This window comes from Monodelphis domestica, chromosome 5, assembly GCF_027887165.1.
Source record: "Monodelphis domestica isolate mMonDom1 chromosome 5, mMonDom1.pri, whole genome shotgun sequence".
Lineage (NCBI taxonomy): Eukaryota > Metazoa > Chordata > Mammalia > Didelphimorphia > Didelphidae > Monodelphis > Monodelphis domestica.
In genome coordinates this window covers 272031466-272055253 of record NC_077231.1, presented here as the reverse complement: position 1 = coordinate 272055253, position 23788 = coordinate 272031466, and the positions used below count along the sequence as shown (strand labels likewise).

General features: G+C 36.4%; 1 protein-coding gene across 2 annotated transcripts in view; it reads left to right on the top strand.

Annotated features, from left to right (window-relative positions):
- The window catches only part of LOC100027271 (ATP-dependent translocase ABCB1-like), a 119159-nt gene extending 97802 nt beyond the window's left edge, over positions 1 to 21357 (top strand). For both annotated transcript variants that reach the window (XM_007504942.2, XM_056800162.1), the window contains exons 25-28: positions 2290 to 2487; positions 4472 to 4678; positions 19159 to 19305; positions 20298 to 21357. In XM_007504942.2, coding sequence (XP_007505004.1) covers positions 2290 to 2487; positions 4472 to 4678; positions 19159 to 19305; positions 20298 to 20504 — 759 coding nt within the window. In that variant the 3' untranslated portion in view covers positions 20505 to 21357. The remainder of the gene's footprint in view (positions 1 to 2289; positions 2488 to 4471; positions 4679 to 19158; positions 19306 to 20297) is intronic.
- The last annotated feature ends 2431 nt before the right edge of the window (positions 21358 to 23788 follow it).

Sequence of the window (23788 nt, the reverse complement as noted above, 5' to 3'; positions counted from 1 at the left end):
CTCGTCTCCCCATTGATCATTTAACATAATCATCTTGTAGTCCTAAACCACTTCTAACTACATATGTATACAATATTTCACCTTTTAAGAGCAAATTACAACAGTTAGTGAGAAATAGAAAAAAGAAAAAGCAAAACCAATGTTTTGCTAGGTGCATTGACAAAAAGCTGAAATTAGAGGGCAGTCCCCTTTGGCATAAAAGCGTACATTTACAATAAATGTTCAATCCTCTTTTGTATAACCAATTGCACCCAAAAGTTAATTCTGCATCAAGAAGATAGGTTTCTGCAAGCATTTTCCTTCAAAGAGTTCATTCTCTGGATTCAAGGAGTTAGCAAACTTCTTTTCCTGAAATCCTTTCTAAAACAGAATTTTAAATATTGGATGTTTTATTAAAATACAATGCAATCCCCCCTGAAGAGGGGGTTCACCAACACCTGGATCAACTCAAAGTGGTTGAGTTTAGGTGTATGAGTCAATAAAAGAAAAAAAACAAAATATAAAAGAAAATAAATAAAGGGGGAAATTGGGCTTTTGAGAGAAATAAAAAAGTCAAAATTAGAATCAAAATATCAAAAAAGAATCTATGTATATAAAATTTCTGAATAAAAAAAGAATTAATTCATAACAGGTCCTTGTTATTAGGGTCCAATTGAAGTAAATTTCTGACCTACAAATCTGTAGGGGAAAACAATTGCAGTAATGTTTCATTTATCCATTTGCAGCCAAGACTACAGGAAGTTGCCATACTATAAGAGAGAGAGAGAAAAAACTAGATTTTTCTGTAAAAAGAGAAGTGTCATTTTCTGGTCTGATATTTTGTCATTTCTCAGGGATAGGGGAACCAGACTAGCCAATTGTTAGGTACTGTCATAGAAAGTATTTTACAAGGAGTGTGGTTCAAGGAATCCTGCGTCTTAACATATGTCAAGTGCCATAGTCCCACATGGATTGGTTTCTTTTTGACCTGTGTGCTCTTTTGGAACTTTTCATGTTAAAACTGTGCTTCTATAGCACTATGTAGATAAAATCTGTGCTCCTTTTTTTATCCCATTATCTAGAATCAGACACAATCATAAATCATAGTCCCATAACATTTATCAATAAATGGCAGGTTTCCATAGTCCAAAGCTTTTTGGGTATGCATTTTTATGCTAAGCAAATGGACATCTTAGCTTATTGCAAAAATCCAAAATAGTTCAAAGAAAACCTTTTCAATACAATTACATATGCTTCAAATGCAAAAAATAAGAGAAAGAAAAAAATAAAATACTGTATGGCACAAATAAAAATGCAATAAAATATTACAGATCCATCAATAAGGAAGTCTTATCATAATCAATAGTTAAATACAATCAATATAGTCAATTATTCATTATCAATAAAGGGTACTTATTTTACATAGCTACAATGAATCCATAGTTCCCTCTCCCCAATTTTAATAGTTGTCAGTATAGTTAAAAGGACTTGGAATGGTCCATCATAAGCAGGTTCAGTCAACCCAGTAGGTTTGAAATTCTTTATATACATACTATCACCTGGGTTTAAATCATGAAGCGAGAAGTCTATGGGGTCTACTTGAACAGCAGCTCCAGAGTCATGGGAGTTCTTGCAATTTTGTTTGTAATTGTCTGATATATGTAGCTATGGATGTATTTCCTCCTAACAATGAGGTATAGGCAGGGGTAAATGGTTGTGCCTGAACAGGTGGATGCTATCTCACAATAAAGGAAGAGCTAAGTATCTTCATTGTTATAATCAGGAGATAGCTAAATCCAATCATCACAAAGTAAAACTTTCTAGAATACCAAATTAAAAAAAAAAACACTTTTAAGAAACTAGCTAAGAAATATAGGTTTTTAAGATACAAATATATTTTGTACATATGATTATGAAATATATATTATATGAAAATGTTTTGTGTTAAACATGTATTTGTAAGTGAATGGTATATATTAATAACATGCATTATTAAATGTGATATTAATATATGCTTAATGCATATAGGTATTTTTAATAACATTATTGTCAGTGAGAAGCTATATCTTAAAGGCAGCAAACCCTGTCCCATCAGAGTTTATTATTAGTTATATAATTTAGGGGACATGATTTGTCTTTAAAAAAAAAACATTGTAAAAGGGTTACATGTACTTACTGAGTCTTAAAATGTCTAAAACAGAGCCAAAAATTAATAGTAAAAAAATAGTTTCTCACATGCTAGTGGAGAAGGATGTTTTGTAGCCTTCTCTTCATTATCATGTAATTAATTTAATGACACTTTGATTTTAGAAAAAATTTGAAGGGAATGTGTCATTTAATGAAGTTGTGTTCAACTACCCTACCCGGCCTGACATCCCTGTGCTTCAAGGCCTGAACCTAGAGGTGAAGAAGGGTCAAACTCTGGCTCTTGTGGGCAGCAGCGGTTGTGGAAAGAGTACCGTGGTGCAACTCCTCGAGAGGTTCTATGATCCCCTGGGTGGAAAAGTGGTAAGTGGACTGTTCTCAGGACAATCATTTCCTATCAAACCCTGAAATCACAGGTCTCAATTCAAGCACCTTCAGATGTTCCACAAGGTTCTCTCTTTTATCCAGCCACCTCACAGTGCTATATTTTGTAGGAGAAATCCTCTACTAGCCCCCAGTCATTTTCTGAGTGTTTTAAAACTGTCAAGATGGGAAAAGATCTTAGGACCCTAGATGTCATCTATCCTACCTCCTTATTTTACAGCAGAGGAAATGAGGGTTCCAATGATAAAAATGACTTAGCCAGCTTACATAAGTAATTCATTTGTGGCAGAATCAGGGCTATTTCTAGTTCCATGCTTTTCTTCTCCATTATCAGTCTGATCTCTCAAGATCTTTCAGAATCAAACTATAGAACCCCTTGAAGGACAGGCCAGTAAACATGCTATGTGTTGTATAGGACATTGGAAAGCAACTAAACCTAATTGCAAGCAGTGTGATGTGTGGAAAGGAGTGTTTTAAAGAGATTTTTCTGGAAGCAATGTGAAGGAATGGTTAGAGGGAAGAAACAGAAGGCAGAGAAAGCAGGCCCTGTATTAGAATGGTAATCTTCAATTCAGAAAACCTACAGTAATGTGACACAGTATGGCATGATGGGCAGAGATCTGCCCTTGGAGTCAGGAAGATAGGGTCAAGTTTTGCTTTTGAAATAAACTATTTCAAAAGTTCTTAAATTTTGTGTGTGTTTCACATATTCCCTTTGGCAATCTGGTAAAGTCTATGGAATACTTCTTGGAGAATGTTTATTAAATGTAAAATATATCCAATTATAAAGGAAATAATTGTTTTAAATAGTTATCAAAATAATTTTTAAAAAAATATTCATAGATCTCAAGGTAAAAATCACTGTGCCCTTAAGTACTTTCTCTTCCATGTGAAGCAATCTCCTTGACCCCACCAACTTTCTTTAGTGTTCTCCCTCCCCAACTTTTTTATATTTTTTGTATATTCTTTTTGTATCTCATTTATTTTGTATCATTTCCACATATGCATGTGAAGTACATGTTGTCTTTCCTATTAATTGTGGGGGAATAAATCACGTACAGGGCACATTTGTAAACAGAATACATTTCATTTTTGGCTTTACATCCCCAGGTTTTTGTACATAGTAGGTCCTTAATAAATGCTTATTGACTCATCTCATCAAAATGCATAATATTTGTGTGATATTCTATATGATATAATTGGTTGTGAAGATGAAATGAGCCACATTCTCCACCCATGGATACCATCCTTTCCCTAGCCAAAAAAATTGATGAGGTATACAAGAGAACTCAGCCACCATGATGTATCTGTTCAAGTGTTGTGAATCCACAAGTTGGTCGCCAGTACCAATGCTTTATAAACACAGTCACTATCTTCTCAAAACTCTGTATGTGTCATATCTCTGTTCAATCAACTCCAGGAAGTCAAATAAGATGCTCTTATTCCAACATACATTAATAAAATGGCATGTAGGAAATAAAACTGTCTTAGAAACCCCCCAAAAATTGGGCACAGTTATTCATGTTTGGACTTTCAAGGTTTTCATTCATTTGGCAGTCTATACTTACTCTTCTTATGGTTCCTTAAACGAGATATTCTGTCTTCTCTCCCTATGCCATTGCACTGGCTGTCCTCCATGCCTAGACACTTGCCATCCTCACTTGCATTGCTCGGAATCCCTAATTGGCTTCAGGACTCAACTTGAGCACTCTCATTAATATGAAACCCTTCCTATAGAGTTTTCTTTACCCTACTTGTCCCCTAGCTCCCACCCAAAACTTGTACCTAAATGTAGCTTGTAAAAACATACATATGTGGATATAATCTCCTCTGGAGAACATAAGATCCTTGAGGACAGAAATTGTTTCATTTTTATCTTTGTAACCCCAGAGCCTAACACAGTAACTGGCACTTAATAGAGGCTTAATAAATGTTTGTTGATGAAATGTACTTTTGCTTTCAGGGATTTGATGGAAAAAATGTCAAGGAACTCAATGTGCAATGGCTGCGGTCTCAACTTGGCATTGTATCCCAGGAGCCCATCTTGTTTGACTGCAGCATTGCTGAGAACATCGCCTATGGAAACAACAGCCAGGTGGTGTCACAGAAGGAGATTGTGAATGCAGCTAAAGCTGCCAATATCCATGCTTTCATTGAATCACTACCCCAAGTAAGTTATTTTCTGGCCCTTTAAAGTCCCAAAAATGCCCAAGAGGATTTTTGCTACCAAGTTCTGGGCTCTTAATCCCTTTGTTCTTCAACTTCTCTCTCCCTAGCAATAGAAAATTCATGCTCAGGAGACATAGCATCCTTTCCTTCATTTAGAAAACCATCATCTAAAAGGGGAGATGATCAGAAAAAGTGGAATGAATAATGGCGTTAGAGCCAGAGAACATAGGATCAATTCTGGATTCTGCTAATTCAGTGACTGAGAAATAATAATATGATTGCTATTCTGTCCTAAGGTCACTGATTAATAATAATGATTGCTATTATTATTACTAATAGCATTTATATAACACTTTAAGATTTTCAAATGCTTTACAAATATCTCATTTGATACTCACAATCCCATAAAGTAAGTGCTATTATTATCTCCATTTTACAGTTGGGGAAACTGAAGTAGACAGATTAAATGACTTGCTCAGGATTACACAGATACTAAATGCCTGAAGTTGGATTTGAACTCAGATCTTCCTGACTCAGAGCCCAACACCATAGGCAACCCCTATGAATCTCAATTTTTCTTTCACTATAAAATGAAGAGGGCTGAACCAGACAGATAACACTTGAAGTCCCTTCCAGATTGAAATCTATGCTCCTATGAACTAAACTGTAGAACACAATAGTACATCATTGTAAAAGAGAGGTACAAAGGAAATGAGAGGCAGCATATTAGAATGAATAGAGCATTGGACTTAATATTAAGGAAGATGGGTTCAAATTTTACCTCCGCTATTTACTAGATGTGTGACCCTGGGCAAGCAATGTAATCTCTCCTGCAGTTTCCTTAGCTATAAAATGAGAAAGGTTGGATTTGATAACCTCTAAGGTCCCTTCCAGTTAGTTTTATAGCTATCTGTCTATCAAGCATTTATCTTTTCTCTCTCAATCAATAAATGTTTATTAAATACCTATACTATGCCAGGTACTATGCTAAGCACTAGGCATACAAGAAGCAAAAGCCAGTCTCTACCCTCAAGGAGCTTACAATATTAATTATCTATATAATAGCTATCATATCAGGAAATGTGCTAAGTCCTGGGGAAAGGAATATTTCTAACATGGGGATCTGAAATGGGTGTCATGGAAGAGGTGGTGTATGAGCTGAACATTGAAGGTATTTTGGATTCCAAAAGGCAAAGATGAGCATGAGTACAGAGAAAGAGAGTAATCCAGCTTGGCCAGAGCATAGTATATATATATGAGAATGTTGACAAAACAGATAGACCAGAAAACATAGACCAGAGCCTGTGAGAAAATTCATCCATGAGCTTTATCCTTCCATGATCTGAGAGAGGTTCCTGAGGATTCTAGCTTCCACATGGAACCAGTCCACTGGATTTTTGCTTTTCATCCAGAAATATAACCTTTTCCCTATTTTCTAGGCCATGACGTTCCTTAGTGCTGGAGCCTGTAGAAAACCTGGGTTCTGAGATCTGTCATACCATAAATATATCCTTTTCCCCCTTTTTTGATACCCCTCCAATTTCTCTTCTTAGTCCCCTTCAACACACAGTCCAAAACATAATGTTGGCTTTTTAACCAAAGTTCATTTACAAGGGTAGAGAGAATAGGCCTCAAATCTTCCTCAATTAAATAATAGCAAACTAAGTACCTAGAATTTACCCAGGATAATAGCCTATCCTTGATTTACAAAGAAAGATATTACTTCCTGTTTGGCTCTAGGAACTGGATCAATATCAGAAAGAAAGTGCTAACACTGAACCTTGCTCTAACTTGGCATCATTGTTGTTTTGAGCCCTTGCTCAGATTAATGTAGAAAAATCAGCCATAGGGCAGAGTCAAGATGGTGGATTAGAGGTAGCAACCCAGGTTAAGTCTCTCAATATTCCCCTCAAAACTTTAAAATAATTCTAAAATCAAATTTTGGGAATCATGGCTGCAATCTAGACGCCACACGCTTCCTCTCCCCGGCACCGAACAAAATAGACTACATCAAAGGAGCATAAAATCACCTTTGGAGGAACAGAAGGACTCCCTAGTACCCCACAGAGGCAAAGGTACGTGGGGCTTGAACATTTCCACACTAAAATAAGAAGGAAAAGCTTGCACAGAAAAGTGAACTGAGCCGCCCTCCCCCCACCCCACCTTCCCCACTAAACCAGAGTGAGCTACCTGAGCGCTCACCAGGACAGCGAGTGAGTGGGGAATGTCTCTGTCTGGGGGGGGGGGGGCACTCCAGGGTCCTTGGGATCTGGGGACTGCCAGGAAAAAACGTCTCAGGGCGGTTTCACTAGAGAATCCAGGGGAGCTGTACTTGGGGCGGGCTGCGCAGAACACCAGGGGCGGACCACATGCTGATTATCTGGGCGGAGCTGAACACCTGGGCAGTGTGGCTGTGATCAGGGACTCAGCACTCTAAGAAACCACAGAGGCTGGGAAGAACTAGTCTGAAGCAACCTAAATTCACAGAAAAAACCACCCATATAACCCAGATCCCAGACCAAAAAGGAAAGGGGAATAAAACCACCAAAGGGATGGCTCACATGGCCCAAAATCAAGCCTCCAGGAAGAAAGGTAAAAAAGTGACTATTGAAAACTTTTATGGTGGAAGTACCCAAGGAAAAGAGGAGAATGAGGAGGAAATCCAAAAAAATTCAGAACACGCCTCCCAAAATGGAAACTATCAACAAGCTCTGGAAGATCTCAAACTGGAACTTATCCAAAAGATGGAAACCTGGAAAGAAAAATGGGAGAAAGGGATCAGCTGTCTGACAGATAAGAATGCTCAATTGGAAAAAGAACTCGAAGCATCCAATAGAAGGGCAGACAAGGCTGAAAAGCAAAACCAGTCCCTAACGACCAGAATTAAGCACCTCGAAGAAAGTGAGATGATAAAACAGCAAGAATCAATAAAGCAAACCCAAAAAATTAATGAATTAGAAGAAAACATAAAATATCTCACTGAGAAGGTCACAGACCTGGAAAACAGAGGGAGACGAGAAAATCTCCGAATTATCGGTCTCCCAGAAAAACCAGAGGTAAACAACAAACTCGATATTATTCTACAGGAGATTATAAAAGAAAATTGCCCTCACGTTCTGGAGCAAGGGGGCAAAATAGAAATAGAAAGGATCCATAGAACACCTTCTATACTAAATCCCCAAAAGACAACCCCTAGGAATATAATTGCCAAATTCAAGAGCTTCCAAGTAAAGGAGAAAATCCTACAAGAAGCCAAGAAGAAGAGCTTCAGATATAAGGGGGCTCCCATAAGGATCACACACGACTTAGCAGCTAACACACTAAGAGACCGCAAAGCATGGAACATGATATTTAGAAAGGCAAGAGAGCTGGGTCTCCAACCAAGAATCAACTACCCAGCAAAACTGACTATATACTTCCGGGGGAAAGTATGGGCATTCAACAAAATAGAAGCTTTCCAAGCATTTGCTAAGAAAAGACCAGAGCTCTGTGGAAAGTTCGATATCCAAGCACAGAAAGCAAGAGAAACATGAAAAGGTAAATATGAAAGAAAGGGAAAAGGAGATAAATCTTATCTTTTTCTTTAAGTCAAACTCTCTTCTATAAGGACTACATTTACATCAAATTATATATATTAATATGTGGGGAAAATGTTTTGTGTAACTCTCATAAATTGTATCATCATAAGAGTAGTTAGAAGAAACATGCATAGGGAAAGATTGGGGAATTAAGAAGATTTGGGGAAAGTTGGGGCAAAGAAAGGAAAAGGGAGGGGGGAACTGCGATAATACTAAGATTAACTTCAAGAAATAGGGGGGGGATCAATAGAATAAACTTTCCCATATAAAGATACACATGGGAAGGGGAGGGGAAGAACTCTCATATGAGAAGGAGAGGAAGAGAGCGTGAAGTGGAATTACTTAAACCTTACTCTCAGTGAAATCAAATCTGAGAGGGAAGAACATCTAGATCCAGTGGGATCCTGAATTCTATCTTATCCATTAGGGCAAGAAAGAAAGGAAACTCAAGGAGGGGGAGGGGGGAGGGAGTACAAAAAGGGAGGGAAGGAGAGGGGGGAGGGGAAGGGAGCATAAAAAGGGAGGGGCTAGAAAGGGAAGCATCTCAAGGGAGGGGACTAGGGGGACTGACCTAAAGTAAATCACTGGTTCAAAAGGAGAAAGCTAAAGAAGAAAGGTCAGAACTAGGGGAAGATATCAAAATGCCAGCGAATCCACAAATAACAATCATAACTTTGAACGTGAATGGGATGAACTCACCCATAAAACGTAGACAAATAGCAGATTGGATTAGAACCCAAAACCCTACCATATGTTGTCTTCAAGAAACACATATGAGATGGGTTGACACTCACAAGGTTAGAATTAAAGGTTGGAGTAAGACATTTTGGGCCTCAACCGATAGAAAGAAGGCAGGAGTTGCAATCATGATATCTGACAAAGCCAAAGTACAAATATACCTGATCAAAAGGGATAGGGAAGGTAAATATATTCTGCTAAAAGGAAGTATAGACAATGAGGAAATATCACTAATCAACATGTATGCACCAAATGGTATAGCATCCAAATTTTTAATAGAGAAACTAGGAGAATTGAAGGAGGAAATAGACAGTAAAACCATATTAGTGGGAGACTTGAACCAACCACTATCAAATTTAGATAAATCAAACCAAAAAATAAACAAGAAAGAGGTAAAAGAGGTGAATGAAATCTTAGAAAAATTAGAGTTAATAGACATATGGAGAAAAATAAATAGGGACAAAAAAGAATACACCTTCTTTTAAGCACCACATGGCACATTCACAAAAATAGATCATACACTAGGTCATAGAAACATGGCACTCAAATACAGAAAAGCAGAAATATTAACTGCAGCCTTTTCCGATCACAAGGCAATTAAAATATTGATCGGCAAGGGTACTTGGAGACCCAAGTCAAAAATTAATTGGAAATTAAATAACATGATACTCCAAAATCGGATAGTTAGAGAAGAAATCATAGAAACAATTAACAATTTCGTTGAAGAAAATGACAATGGCGAAACATCCTTTCAAACCTTATGGGATGCAGCCAAGGCAGTACTTAGAGGAAAATTCATATCCCTGAGTGCATATATTAATAAATTAGGGAGGACAGAGACCAAGGAATTGGAAATGCAAATCAAAAAACTTGAGAATGAACAAATTAAAAACCCCCAGAAGAAAACCATACTAGAGATCCTAAAAATTAAGGGAGAAATTAATAAAATAGAAAGTGACAGAACTATTAAGCTAATAAACAAGACTAGAAGCTGGTACTTTGAAAAAACAGACAAAATAGACAAAGTACTGGTTAATTTAATTTAAAAAAGGAAAGAAGAAAGGCAAATTAACAGCATCAAGGATGATAAGGGGGATCTCACCTCCAATGAAGAGGAAATTAAGGCAATCATTAAAAACTACTTTGCCCAACTATATGGCAATAAATATACCAACCTAGGTGATATGGATGAATATTTACAAAAATATAAATTGCCTAGACTAACAGAAGAAGAAATAGTTTTCTTAAATAATCCCATATCAGAAAAAGAAATCCAACAGGCCATCAAAGAACTTCCTAAGAAAAAATACCCAGGGCCTGATGGATTCACCAGCGAATTCTATCAAACATTCAGAGAACAGTTAATCCCAATACTATATAAACTATTTGACATAATAAGCAAAGAGGGAGTTCTACCAAACTCCTTTTATGACACAAGCATGGTACTGATTCCAAAACCAGGCAGGCCAAAAACAGAGAAAGAAAATTATAGACCAATCTCCCTAATGAATATAGATGCAAAAATCTTAAATAGGATACTAGCAAAAAGATTCCAGCAAGTGATTAGAAAGATCATTCACCATGATCAAGTAGGATTCATACCAGGGATGCAGGGCTGGTTCAACATTAGGAAAACTATCCACATAATTGACCACATCAACAAGCAAACCAACAAGAACCACATGATTATCTCAATAGATGCAGAAAAAGCCTTTGATAAAATACAACACCCATTCCTACTAAAAACACTAGAAAGCATAGGAAGAGAAGGGTCATTCCTAAAAATAATAAACAGTATATATCTAAAACCATCAGCTAATATCATCTGCAATGGGGATAAACAAAATCCATTCCCATTAAGATCAGGAGTGAAACAAGGATGCCCATTATCACCTCTATTATTTGACATTGTATTAGAAACACTAGCAGTAGCAATTAGAGAAGAAAAAGAAATTGAAGGAATCAAAATAGGCAAGGAGGAGACCAAATTATCGCTCTTTGCAGATGACATGATGGTCTACTTAAAGAATCCTAGAGATTCAACCAAAAAGCTAATCGAAATAATCAACAACTTTAGCAAAGTTGCAGGATACAAAATAAACCCACATAAGTCATCAGCATTTCTATATAATTCCAACACAGCTCAGCAGCAAGAACTAGAAAGAGAAATCCCATTCAAAATTACCCTAGACAAAATAAAATACTTAGGAATCTATCTCCCGAGACAAACACAGGATCTATATGAACACAACTACAAAACACTCGCCACACAACTAAAACTAGACTTGAACAATTGGAAGAACATTAACTGCTCATGGGTAGGACAAGCCAATATAATAAAAATGACCATCCTACCCAAACTCATCTATATATTTAGTGCCATACCCATGGAACTTCCAAAAATTTTTTTTACTGATTTAGAAAAAACCATAACAAAGTTCATTTGGAAGAACAAAAGATCAAGGATATCCAGGGAAATAATGAAAAAAAATACAAAGGAAGGGGGTCTTGCAGTCCCAGACCTCAGACTATATTACAAAGCAGCGGTCATCAAAACAATTTGGTACTGGCTAAGAGACAGAAAGGAGGATCAGTGGAATAGACTGGGGGCAAGCAACCTCAGCAAGACAGTATATGACAAACCCAAAGATCCCAGATTTTGGGACAAAAATCCACTATTTCATAAAAACTGCTGGGAAAATTGGAGGACAGTGTGGGAAAGATTAGGCTTAGATCAACACCTCACACCCTACACCAAGATAAATTCAAAATGGGTGAATGACTTGATCATAAAGAAGGAAACTATAAGAAAATTAGGCGAACACAGAATAGTATACATGTCAGACCTTTGGGAAAGGAAATACTTCAAAACCAAGCAAGAATTAGAAAGAGTTACAAAATGCAAAATAAATAATCTGGATTACATCAAATTGAAAAGTTTTTGTACAAACAAAACCAATGTAACCAAAATCAGAAGGGTAGCAACAAATTGGGAAACAATCTTCATAAAAACCTCTGACAAAGGTTTAATTACTCAAATTTATAAAGAACTAAATCAATTGTACAAAAAATCAAGCCATTCTCCAATTGACAAATGGGCAAGGGACATGAACAGGCAGTTCTCAGCCAAAGAAATCAAAACTATTAATAAGCACATGAAAAAGTGCTCTACATCTCTTATAATCAGAGAGATGCAAATCAAAACAACTCTGAGGTATCACCTCACACCTAGCAGATTGGCTAACATGACAGCTCTGCAAAGTAATGAATGCTGGAGGGGATGTGGCAAAGTGGGGACATTAATTCATTGCTGGTGGAGTTGTGAATTGATCCAACCATTCTGGAGGGCAATTTGGAACTATGTCCAAAGGGCGATAAAAGACTGTCTGCCCTTTGATCCAGCCATAGCACTGCTGGGCTTGTACCCCAAAGAGATAATGGACAAAAAGACTTGTACAAGAATATTCATAGCTGCGCTCTTTGTGGTGGCCAAAAATTGGAAAATGAGGGGATGCCCATCAATTGGGGAATGGCTGAACAAATTGTGGTATATGTTGGTGATGGAATACTATTGTGCTCAAAGGAATAATAAAGTGGAGGAATTCCATGGAGACTGGAACAACCTCCAGGAAGTGATGCAGAGCGAAAGGAGCAGAACCAGGAAAACATTATACACAGAGACTGATACATTGTGGTACAATCGAAGGTAATGGACTTCTCCATTAGTATCAATGCAATTTCCCTGAATAATCTGCAGGGATCTAAAAAAAAATACTACCCACAAGCAGAGGATAAACTGTGGGAGTAAAAACACTGATGAAAAACAACTGCTTGACTACAGGGTTGGAGGAGATAAGACTGAGGAGAGACTCTTAATGAACACTATAATGCAAATTCCAACAACAGGGAAATGGGTTTGACTCAAGAACAGGTGATAACCAGTAGAATCATGCGTCAGCTATGGGAGAGGGAAAGGCGGGGGGGGGGGGGGGGGGGAGGAAAAGAAAATGATCTTTGTTTCCAATGAATAATGTATGAAAACGACCAAATAAAATAATGTTTAAATTAAAAAAAAATCAAATCAAATCAAATTTTGGAGCATCAGAAACAACAAAAGATCAGAGTGAGACATTTTCCTGGCCTACATAAATTTAAGAGGATAGCAGGAGAGATCTGGGACAGTGGGGTAGAGACCTTTCTGAAAGAGCGCATACATACATGGCAGCAATAAGAGCAATGGCAGCAGCAGTCACAATAGTGAGTTGGACAACTGAGCAGAAAGAGATTATAGATGACCCTTTGTTGGCACTGGGTACATCTGGCACTGATTGTTAACTTTTGCTCAAATGCAGTTCTGAGTCATAGTTCCAAGCCAGAGAGGAGCGCTGATTATTTGTCACAAGGAAGAAGGATCCCTGATTATATTTTTAAGGCAGAGAGAAATGCTAGCAAGGCAGCAACAGGAGAGCAGGGAACCCGGTCATAGTTTTACAGCCAAGAGAATCCCTAGTAACTGCCTGCAGGGGACCGCATACATCTCCCAGAATCATACCACCTTGGAAGCACTGAAAACTTGCAGACCCCCAGAACTAACTGAAAATAGTATCATGAAAAAGCCTGAAACTTGAGGCATTACCTCCCCACCTCCAGGTAAGTAAAGCCCAATTTTAACAGAAATTTCAAAGTTAAAAAAATAGGATAGAAAAATGAGCAAATGAGAAAATAATTAATTTGAACATAAAAAGCCATTTTGGTTCCAACGAAGACCAAGACCAACTCAGAAGAAGAAAATGATGTGGAAAAAGCTGCAAGCAATGCCTCTAAGGAAAAACTGCTCATTGAACATGAGCCCACTAAGAATTCTTTGATTTGTGAAAAATATGAGTGGTAGAGCAAAAATTAGGGGAAGAAATGAGAGTGATGCAAGAAAATTATGAAAAGTGAATTAACAGCTTGGCAAAAAAAAAATACCTAAGGGGAAAAAAAAAACTAAAAATGACCTAGTGGCAAAAGAGGCACAAAAGTTCACTGAAGAAAACAATTTTGTTTTTTAAACTGAACTGGTCAACAGAAAAAGAGGTACAAATGCTCATTGAAGAAAATAATTCCTAATAATTAAAATTGGGCAAGTGGAAGCTAATGAATCCATGAGACATCAAGAAACTTTAAAACAAAACAAGAGAATGAAAAAAGGAAGAAAATGTGAAATATTTCACTGGAAAAATAATTAAAATGGAAAAAAGATCAAGGAGAGATAATTTAAGAATTACTGCAAAACTTGAAATCCATAATTTAAAAAAAGAGCCTAGACATCATATTTCAAGAAATTATCATGTAAAACTTAGATTGTGTAAATGTCTTAGATCCAGATGACAAAACAGAAATTTAAAGAAGCACTGAACACTTCTTGAAAGAGAATCCCATAATGAAAACTTCCAGGAATGTTATAGATAAATTCTTACATTATAAAAAAATATTATAGACAAATATAGACAGATCACATGTCAAGGAGAAGATAGTGCAAGTAGCCAGAAAGAAAATATTCAGATATCATGGTGTCACATTCAAAATCATACAAGATTTAGTGGCTTCTACATTAAAGGAGTGGAGAGCTTAGAATGTGATATTCTGGAAAGTGAAGGAGCTAGGATTACAACCAAGAATAACCTATTCAGCAAAAAATGAATATAATCCTTTGAAGGGAGGAGGGAGGATGAATATTTAATGAAACAGAACTTTCAGACATTCCTAATGGAAAGATCAGAACTGAATAGAAAACTGAAAAAAAAAACAAGCACACACGAGTCAAGAGAAACATAAAAATGTAACATAAAAAAGAAATCATAAGGGACTCAATATTAAGCCATTTACATTTCTATGTGGGAAGATGATGTATGTACTTACTACAAACATTATTATTAGAAAATCAAAAGAATTATATGTAGAAAGGGGACATGGATATGAGTTGATTATTTTGGACTCCTCTCAAAAAAAAAATGAAGGGGGGAGAAAGAGAGATGCACTGGAAGAAAGGGAAAGGGAAAGGTAGATGGGATAAAATTAATCATACAAGGAAGAGCTTTTACAGTGGATAGAAAATGTTGGGGGGAAACATAGGCAATGCTTGAACCTCACCTTCACTGGAATTAGTTCAAAGAGGGAAGTGTAATATATATATATATATATATATATATATATATATATATATATATATACACACACAACATACATTGTGTATATGTATATATATATACACAACAATGTATGTTGTTGTATGTGTGTATGTGTGTGTATGTATATATATATGTATATATATATATACACAACAATGTATGTTGTTGTAACAAAATGTTGTAAAGATGATTGACTATGAAAGACTTGGCTATTCTGATCAATAAAATGATCCAAGACAATTCCAAAAGACATGATGGAAAAAAGTTATCTACCTCCTGAGAGAGAATTGAATTCTGAGTGCAAATTAAAGTAAGATTTTCTCACTTTGTTTTTGCAAAATGGCTAATATGGAAATCTGTTTTGCATGATTTCTCATGGATAACTAATATCCTTTTGCTTGTCTTCTCAATGGATGATAGAGGAGTGATCAAGATGGAGAAAATACAAAACTCATGATTTAAAAAGGAAATAATTTTAATAATTAAATAATAGCTTTTATTTTTTCAAAAAGAAAAGAAAAAATCAGCCAAAGGATACCCTCTCATCCTATTCCCAGCCTTAACTACCTCTGGGTTTACTCTGGGTCGTGCTAGGGAAGAGGAAAAGTCAAAGAAAGTCATGAAGTATTCATTAAGTGCTTATTATGTGCCAGGAACTATGCTAAGCACAGGAGATACAAGAAAAGGCTGAACAAAAATGGCCCCACTCTCAAGGAGCTCCCAGTCTAAAGAGAGGGAGACAAAGTGCAAACAACTATGCACATGTTAAATATTTATGCAGGATCACTTGGAGTCACTCTCAAAAGTGTTAAGCAAAAGACTTACACTTTGTTGGGCCCCTAGGAGATCCCTGTTCATGTTATTTCATTCCTTTCTTTCTGTGCCACATAAGGGCAGTAACTGACCATCAATTCCATACCTTTCTAAATGACTTCTGATCTTGACACTCCCAGACCATAACAAAGAAGAACCATGTCATAGGGTTTGAAGGTTGTGGTAGCTGTTATTCATGTTAAAAGCATTTTGGATCTAGAGACAGAAGGGACATCATGAACCATTTCACCCAAATCTATCCTTTTGAAGATAAGGAAACTGAGACCCAAGAACATTAGGTCACCCAAGTTCTACTGTGCTTTGTTTCTTCCATAGCTAACAATTAAACACCAAGGGTCAAGGAAAAGAGCTGCCTTTCGAAGCTAAGAACAAGGATAATTTGGTGAAGATTTCACCTGATAGGAGTATGGAAAATAGTGATTTTAATGTTTATATGAAGCTTCTCTCAGCATCAGCCATTGCTGTTTTGCTGGGCCTGTGCCATATTTCTCCCTGCCCACTCCCAGACCATAATATTCTTTAAAAAAACAATCTTATCTTCTGTCTTATTTTCAATTGTAAGACAGAAGAATAGGAAGAGCTGGGCAATTGGAGTTAAGTGACTTGCCCAGAATCACACAGCTAAGATGTTTCTGAGGCCAGATTTGAACACAGATCTTTTGGACTCCAGGACTGGTGTTCTATCCACTGTGCTAGCCCACCCCCTAAAATACTCTTAAAAGGGTAACAGGTCATTTAGACCAAGAATTCTTCACCTTTTGTATGCCATGGATTCTTTTGGCCCCTTCTCAGAATAATATTTTAAAGTGCATAAAATTTCAGAGGAAAATCATATTATATTGGCAAAAATTATACTGGTATACAGTTATCAAAATATTTCTTTTAAATAAATAAATTCACAGACTATAGTGTAGACAGTTAGAGGGTTAACATAGCCCAGCCTGGACTCTGGTGTCAGATGACCTCCATTCTGAGTCAGTCTCTGACCGGAGCCTGTGACTTTGGGCAAAACAGTTCCCCCTAAAATGAAAGGGATCAGACTACATGATCAGATCATATGTCATTCCTCACACAGCCTCAGTTTACCTGAAAAATAAAGAAATGGGGCTAGATAGCCTCTGAAATTTCTTCTCCTCCAGAACTATAAGTCCTTGAAACCTGGAAAGGAGACTCTGTACTTTAAAAAATAGTGTCCCAAATGACATTTCTTAATCAATTAAACCCATTAAAATATATAGTAAATACAGGTTTATTACTGGGAGTGAGAAGGAAGTGGTCTGAACCTCAGATTTGTGTCCCTATGGAAAAATCCAAGGTGGAAGGCTCTTGCATCAGGCAAGACCAGCGAGGAGGCATCTCAGAGAGTTGCCTGAGTCTCTCTTGCTTCCATCTGCCCTGCGGTCTTACCTCTCAAAGCTGAGAACACCTGGGAAGAATCTAAGAGAGAATAATTAAAGAACTAAAAATTTTAATGATGCTTTTTTCTTCTTACAATGTCAATACCACCACCCTGTGGTCATAGTTAAGATCACAATTATTTGTACTGAGTGCCCAATTACTAGGTACCTTTTTAATATACATTAATACTCTGTAGTCAATTGCTATACTGTGTGTTTCAAGGTATATTCGAACTCTAGTGTTTTGTACTTAGTGTCCATTGTTATATCCACTGTACAAAGAGAGATATAAACATTGACTTTGCTTATTACCATTTTAAACTGTTACTCCTTTTAAATTAAGAAAAATATATTATGTGGATCACATTGTTAGTATCAATGAGAAAGGCTAAAATTCACCATATAAATAGTGAATAGTTTTGGTTTATTTCTGTGTAGATATCTCTTTGACTTCTTCTCTTGAATATGTGTTGGTACTAGCTTATTTCATCCACTAATTTATTATATGCCCTTGGTTAAGTCTTGGATTAGCTAGTTTCTTCTAATCATTTTTTTCAATGCCCAATTATTTTGATAACATAATTTTATGGCATAATTTGAAATAAATCTAGCAATGCATGTTCCTTTCCCCATTTCTTTCTTATAATTGCCCTCAAACATTCTTTTCTACTGATTCTTTCATATAAATTTTGTAAGGGTTTAGATAATCTATGAAGTTCTTCTTTGGCTCATTATTACTAGTGAATCAAATTACAAATTAATTTGGTTAGTATTGAAATTTTACTATATGTCTCAATCCAGTTTTTGAGTAAAATATTCTCTAGTTCTTTAATTCATCAATTCTGTAAAAATTATTTTATACACATCTTCCTGTAGGTTTTCTACATGCCTTGGTATGCTCAAGATCTCAAATATTTTATGAATAATCATAAATGGCATTATCTTTCTATTCACTTCCCCTGGTTTCTCTTGGTGAAATATACATATGGTGATGATTAGGAGGAAGCATCATATATTACATCCTGATATCTTTCAAAAGTATCAATCAGCATCTTTGTTAAATCTCTTGAGATTTTCTAATTATGCTCTTCTTTGCTTACCAAGAAGGCAGCTAGATGGAACAGTCGTTAGAATTCAAGGGCTGGTGTCAGGAAGACCTGAGTTCAAATTTGACCTCAGATACTTACTAAGCTATGGGCCAGGCATTTTACCTTGTTTGCCTCAGTTTCCTCATCTGTAAAATAAGCTGGAGAAGGACACAGCAAACCCTCTAGTATCTTTGCCAAGAAAACTCCAAAAGGGTTTACAAAAAGTCAAACCCAACTGAACAATAAAGTCAACTTAAAAGCATTATATTAATGGGAGCTATTATTGAAAATTTCAGTTCTGTTGGCATAGACCTGTACACCTTAATCTCTGATGTTTTTCTTCATTATTCATTATTCATCAGTGTCTTTCTCAATTTTGATTTTAGTAACTTGATTTTTATTCTCCATTTTTCTGATTAAATTTTTGAATTGTCCATTTTATTGATTTCTTTAAAAAAAACACTTTGTACATCAGATCAATTTCTCCTTGTTCTGTCTTATTTTCTATTCTTTTATCAGTTTCCTTCTTCTTCTTGGTATAGTAATATGTTCATTTTAATTTACCTTCAAGCAGCAAAGTCTCTTTTATTGCAAATTGATTATCCTGATAAGAGCTTTGATTTTTACTAGCATCTACATTTTTAACACCAACCAAATTTATCTTTTAACACAGAGATATGAAACCAGAGTGGGAGACAAAGGGACTCAGCTCTCAGGAGGTCAGAAACAGCGCATTGCCATTGCTCGAGCCCTCATCAGAAATCCTCGGATCCTGTTGCTAGATGAAGCCACATCAGCCCTGGATACAGAAAGTGAAAAGGTATAGACTGACTGAACTCATGTTCTAAAAGAGCCCACTGATGTTTATTATGCATATTTAATGTATTTCAAAATACTAGAGATTATAATGCTAGTAAAATGAAATGAGAGGGGAAATGCATTTATTAAGCACTTACTAAGTGTCAGAAATTGTGCTAGGTGTTTACTCATTGGATCCTGGCAATAATGCTGGGTGTCGGGTTCTATTTTTCACCCCATTTTACAGTTGAGAAAACTGAGGTAGAAAAGAGAGTAAATGGCTTTCCTTTGGTCACATAGATAGTAAGGGTCTGGATTTAAACTCAGGTTTTTACTGACTCAAAGGCAGTTAGGTGGCACAGGTTATAGAGCACTGGACCCCATATAGCACACATAACATCATTGCTTTAAGAATTGTACAAATGTTTCTATTTCTGTTCTTAGTTGTCAAGGTACCACACAGGACCTAAAACTGAGAACAGAGAAGATGAAGCTGATTGTTGTCTATTTGAGCTTTAGGATAGATCAGTCACTCATTACTGTTGTTTATTAAGTGTTTAATGAGGGAGGAAAACCAAGTCTACACAAATCTCTTGAGCTGTGTTCATAACTTGCAAATGGCAATGGATTGTTCCAGTCTCTCAGAGATACCTCAAAAGCCACCTGGTAGAATTGAAGCACCCAAACTTTCCCACCAAGTCAGGTCAAAAACAAAATGGCAGCCCATGCTGATAACAGATATTCTAATGAATGTTGCAGATGGTGGAATGAATTCAGTAAGAGTGAGAAACAAGTATTAGCATGAATAATAGTTATAAAATTAGCTCTTTGCCTGCTAAATTTAAGAATGAAGCTAAGGCTTTGCAAAGACTCCCTTACAACTCATTGACATAATCTTGAGTAAAAACACAATTCATCAGGGAAACAAAGAAGAGAGAATATTGAGGAGAAGGAACTAAGAAGTTAGAGTGGATTTTTCTCTTACAAATAATCATGTATGTAATCACCACATAGGTTGTCCAAGAAGCCCTGGACAAGGCCAGAGAAGGTCGCACGTGTATTGTGATCGCCCATCGGCTCTCCACCATCCAGAATGCTGACCTTATTGTGGTATTCCAGGATGGCAAGGTCAAGGAACAAGGCACACACCAAGAGCTGATGGCTCAGAAAGGCCTCTATTTTTCACTGGTCAATGTTCAGAGTGGGGCAAAGCGCATTTAAACTCCTTTTACTCACTTCATACATTTCATAAGTTAAATGTTTCCTCTATTTGTGTTTAAAAATGGAATCATGGCCATAAGACTTTGCTTTGAGTATGAGAAAGCAAGTCCTCTTGGTTGTCTCATCCTTTTTTTTTTATCAGCTTCTTCTACAACTGGATCTCTGCCCATAGAATTCATATGTCTCTAGAAGAGAAGGAACAGTACATTAGGAAGATTTATCAATGTCTCATGGGTTGGGATATTTATGGGAGTATTGAGACTGTCTTTTTTTTAATAATTATCAAAGCAATTACATTTTTAATTCTAGTCTCCCTCAGAATGTATCTGATTTTCCTTGCATTAAAAAAAAAAAAGATGCCGTGACCAAAGGGGAAGGTGGGGAATAGCTACTGAAATAACTGTTAGTAAAATGTAAGAGCTGGTAACAAAAACAGAACATTTCTAGGATTTGGTATAATATTGTCCAAGCATACACAGGATAGTCCATGTCCCAATCAAAATAGTATAGATTTCTATTGTGAGGAATTTAGCATAAAATAGCAGATCCCTGTTCTGTCTTTTTCTCATACTGGGTTCTACAGAGCCATACAAGCCTTTTCACTCTTCCGTTCAACCCTGTTGTTTTTTACTTTTCAATTTCTCTTATTGTAGTCAAATAAGTGACAATGGAAAACCAAAGCAAGATTCATTCATTTGTCTGGGATCAGGACAGAAATGGTAAATCATATGATTAAATCTTCCTTTGGTGTATTTTTACTATTTTTGCATTGTTGCAGCAAAGTGTTATTAAAGATTTCTAATATTTTTGCACTTTAAAAAATAAAAAAACTGCATTACTGTTTTCATTTAAATACTGACTTACCTTTCATAGAATTCATTCCCTACAACCAAATCTCACAATGGAAGAGTTCAAATTCTGTGAGTTCGGATGTATTAAATGACAAGATTCTTCTCTCCAACTATGGTATAGAAAAATGTAGCTAGTCTAGGGCCCTGTCTTCAATGCTGTTCCCTTAAGCATAATGGGACTCCCGAGTTTTGCTGAGAATAACCCTGACCCATATGAAAACTCCCTTCTATTATTCCGACAAGCCTCAAGGTTATTAATTATGCTATCCACCAGGGAGTGCTAGTCATATTTTGAAATGTAAGCTACTCATGCCTAAAGTCTTCTTTACATAAGAATAATTTTAATGGAAAATACAGTATTAGGGTAATGGTCTATTGTAATTCTTTTGCAGACATGATCATGTGAAATCTCGGGGTCCAAGGTGAAATATTTTGAGAGATGTCGATAGATCATCATGGATGTTATCTCTGTCATCACTACTGCACGTCAGCCATTCTAGCAATAGTAGGACCAAGATATATAGACCTAGAAGACAGATCAGTTTTGTGAAAGTTTGGAAAGTAGAGAGGAGGGAGACACCAAACTTCCCTCACATCCTGGCCCTCCCACTCAGGGTTCGGGGAAGTGCTCTTTCTTCTCTTGCCATCAGCCGCTAAGAGGGTTGATGCCCCATGGTCAGAGAGAGAAAGACTGAGATAATTATTTTCATCATCTCTATCTCTTGGGTAATCTTCCTAAATAATAAGTCATAAAGCAGCATCTCACTTAATCAAGAGGTTAAAGTTCCAGAAATGAATTGAACACTCAATCTATCTCATATATATTGGACTTCTATTACATTTACACAAGCTTCTCAGCCTTCTCTATGATAGATAGGAGGAAAGGATGAGAGGTAGTCCTTGACCAAAATACAATTTAGTTAGAGAGAATGAATAGCATAAAACAGCCCTGAACAATAGTTCTTAAATAACTTACATAAATAATGGTTCTTAAATAGATGCTACTATCAAGTCTTAAATGTGTAGCAGATAATGTATTATGGGGAAAGCACTAGATTTGTGGTCTGAGGACCCAAATTCAAATCACAGCTCTACTGTTTACTTAGCTATGTAACCTGTGAGGCTGAGGGTTCTCAGCAAAATGAAATGTTTGAAAAAAGTCCTCTAAAATTCCTTCCATGCCTATAAGTAAAAATAAATATTTTTTAAATAAATAGTTGCTTTTGGCATCCAAAGAAACTGTGGAGGGCAGCCTGGGAGACTGAATCTGAATTTTAAAAGAGGAGAACAAGTCAAAGATGATTTTAAGGTTTTGAGAATGATGTGTCTTTGACAGACAGCAAAGTTCGGAGGGAAGTGGGCTTTGAAAGAATGATGAGCTTAGTATAATATGATGGCAAGCAAAGTATGCAAGTAAAAATTGAATTGGACCTTGCTGATAAGACACTAGATTTCTGGGTACCAACTAGATAAAGAAATTATCTCTTCTACGTGTAATCGTAGAACTTATTTCTCTAGCTCTTCCTCTTGTTTGCTCCTTGCAAAATCAAAATTTCCTATTTCTGCCCAGCTTTTAACCCAAGTCTACCTATCTTCTTTTCTAAATAATCTTAGATCTTGAAGAAAAGAGAAGCCTTTTCCTGGTTCTCTGCACACAGCATCTAATTCATTTTTGAAAAAAATGCATCCTGGCCATTTCTGCCAAGCAGGCTAGTTAGATTTCTCTGATCCTTGCTCAAGAAGACAAGTAGTCTCACACAGATTTATTCACATATCTTTTCCTCCTTTTTTGTTGCTCACATTTTTCCTTTCCCCAAATGACGAGATGCCAAGCTTGAACTCTTTTATATCTTCCAGGAAATCTGAGACTTTCTCAAATTAATACTTCTACAACCCTGTCATTAATAGAGGGACCTATGCAAAATGTCTCATTTCCATTTTAGTGGGAATGCATTCATAATCTAAATTAGCCTCAACTAGTCTTCACTCAGTGACTATGAACCCAGTACTGTTCAAAGCACCATACAGGACATACCTGGGGAAAACTTACTAGGGGTTTTTCTTTCACTTTGTAAATTGTGTCCAATATTTTTAAAGCAATCTAGGTACAATGTCATTTAACTTTACTTTACAAAAAATGTTTTCCCTTAATGATTAAAACAAAATGTTCCACATCTATTTGGAGATGGAAAAAAGTCATTTCTTCCAATTATAGCCCTTTGCCCCAATTTTGATGCCAAGTACTTTAAGTCCAGGTGTTCCCTTTGAACCTTTTAACACTGAGGTGAACAAACTCTGCCCTTGGAGCACAGACTCATCAGCATTGCAGAGTGGGAGAAAGGAAATTCAAGCAGAGGAGTTTTACTTTTCATTTTCTGCTGATGTAAATGACTCTTTTATCCTAAGCCATGTTTGCAAAGATATCACTGAACA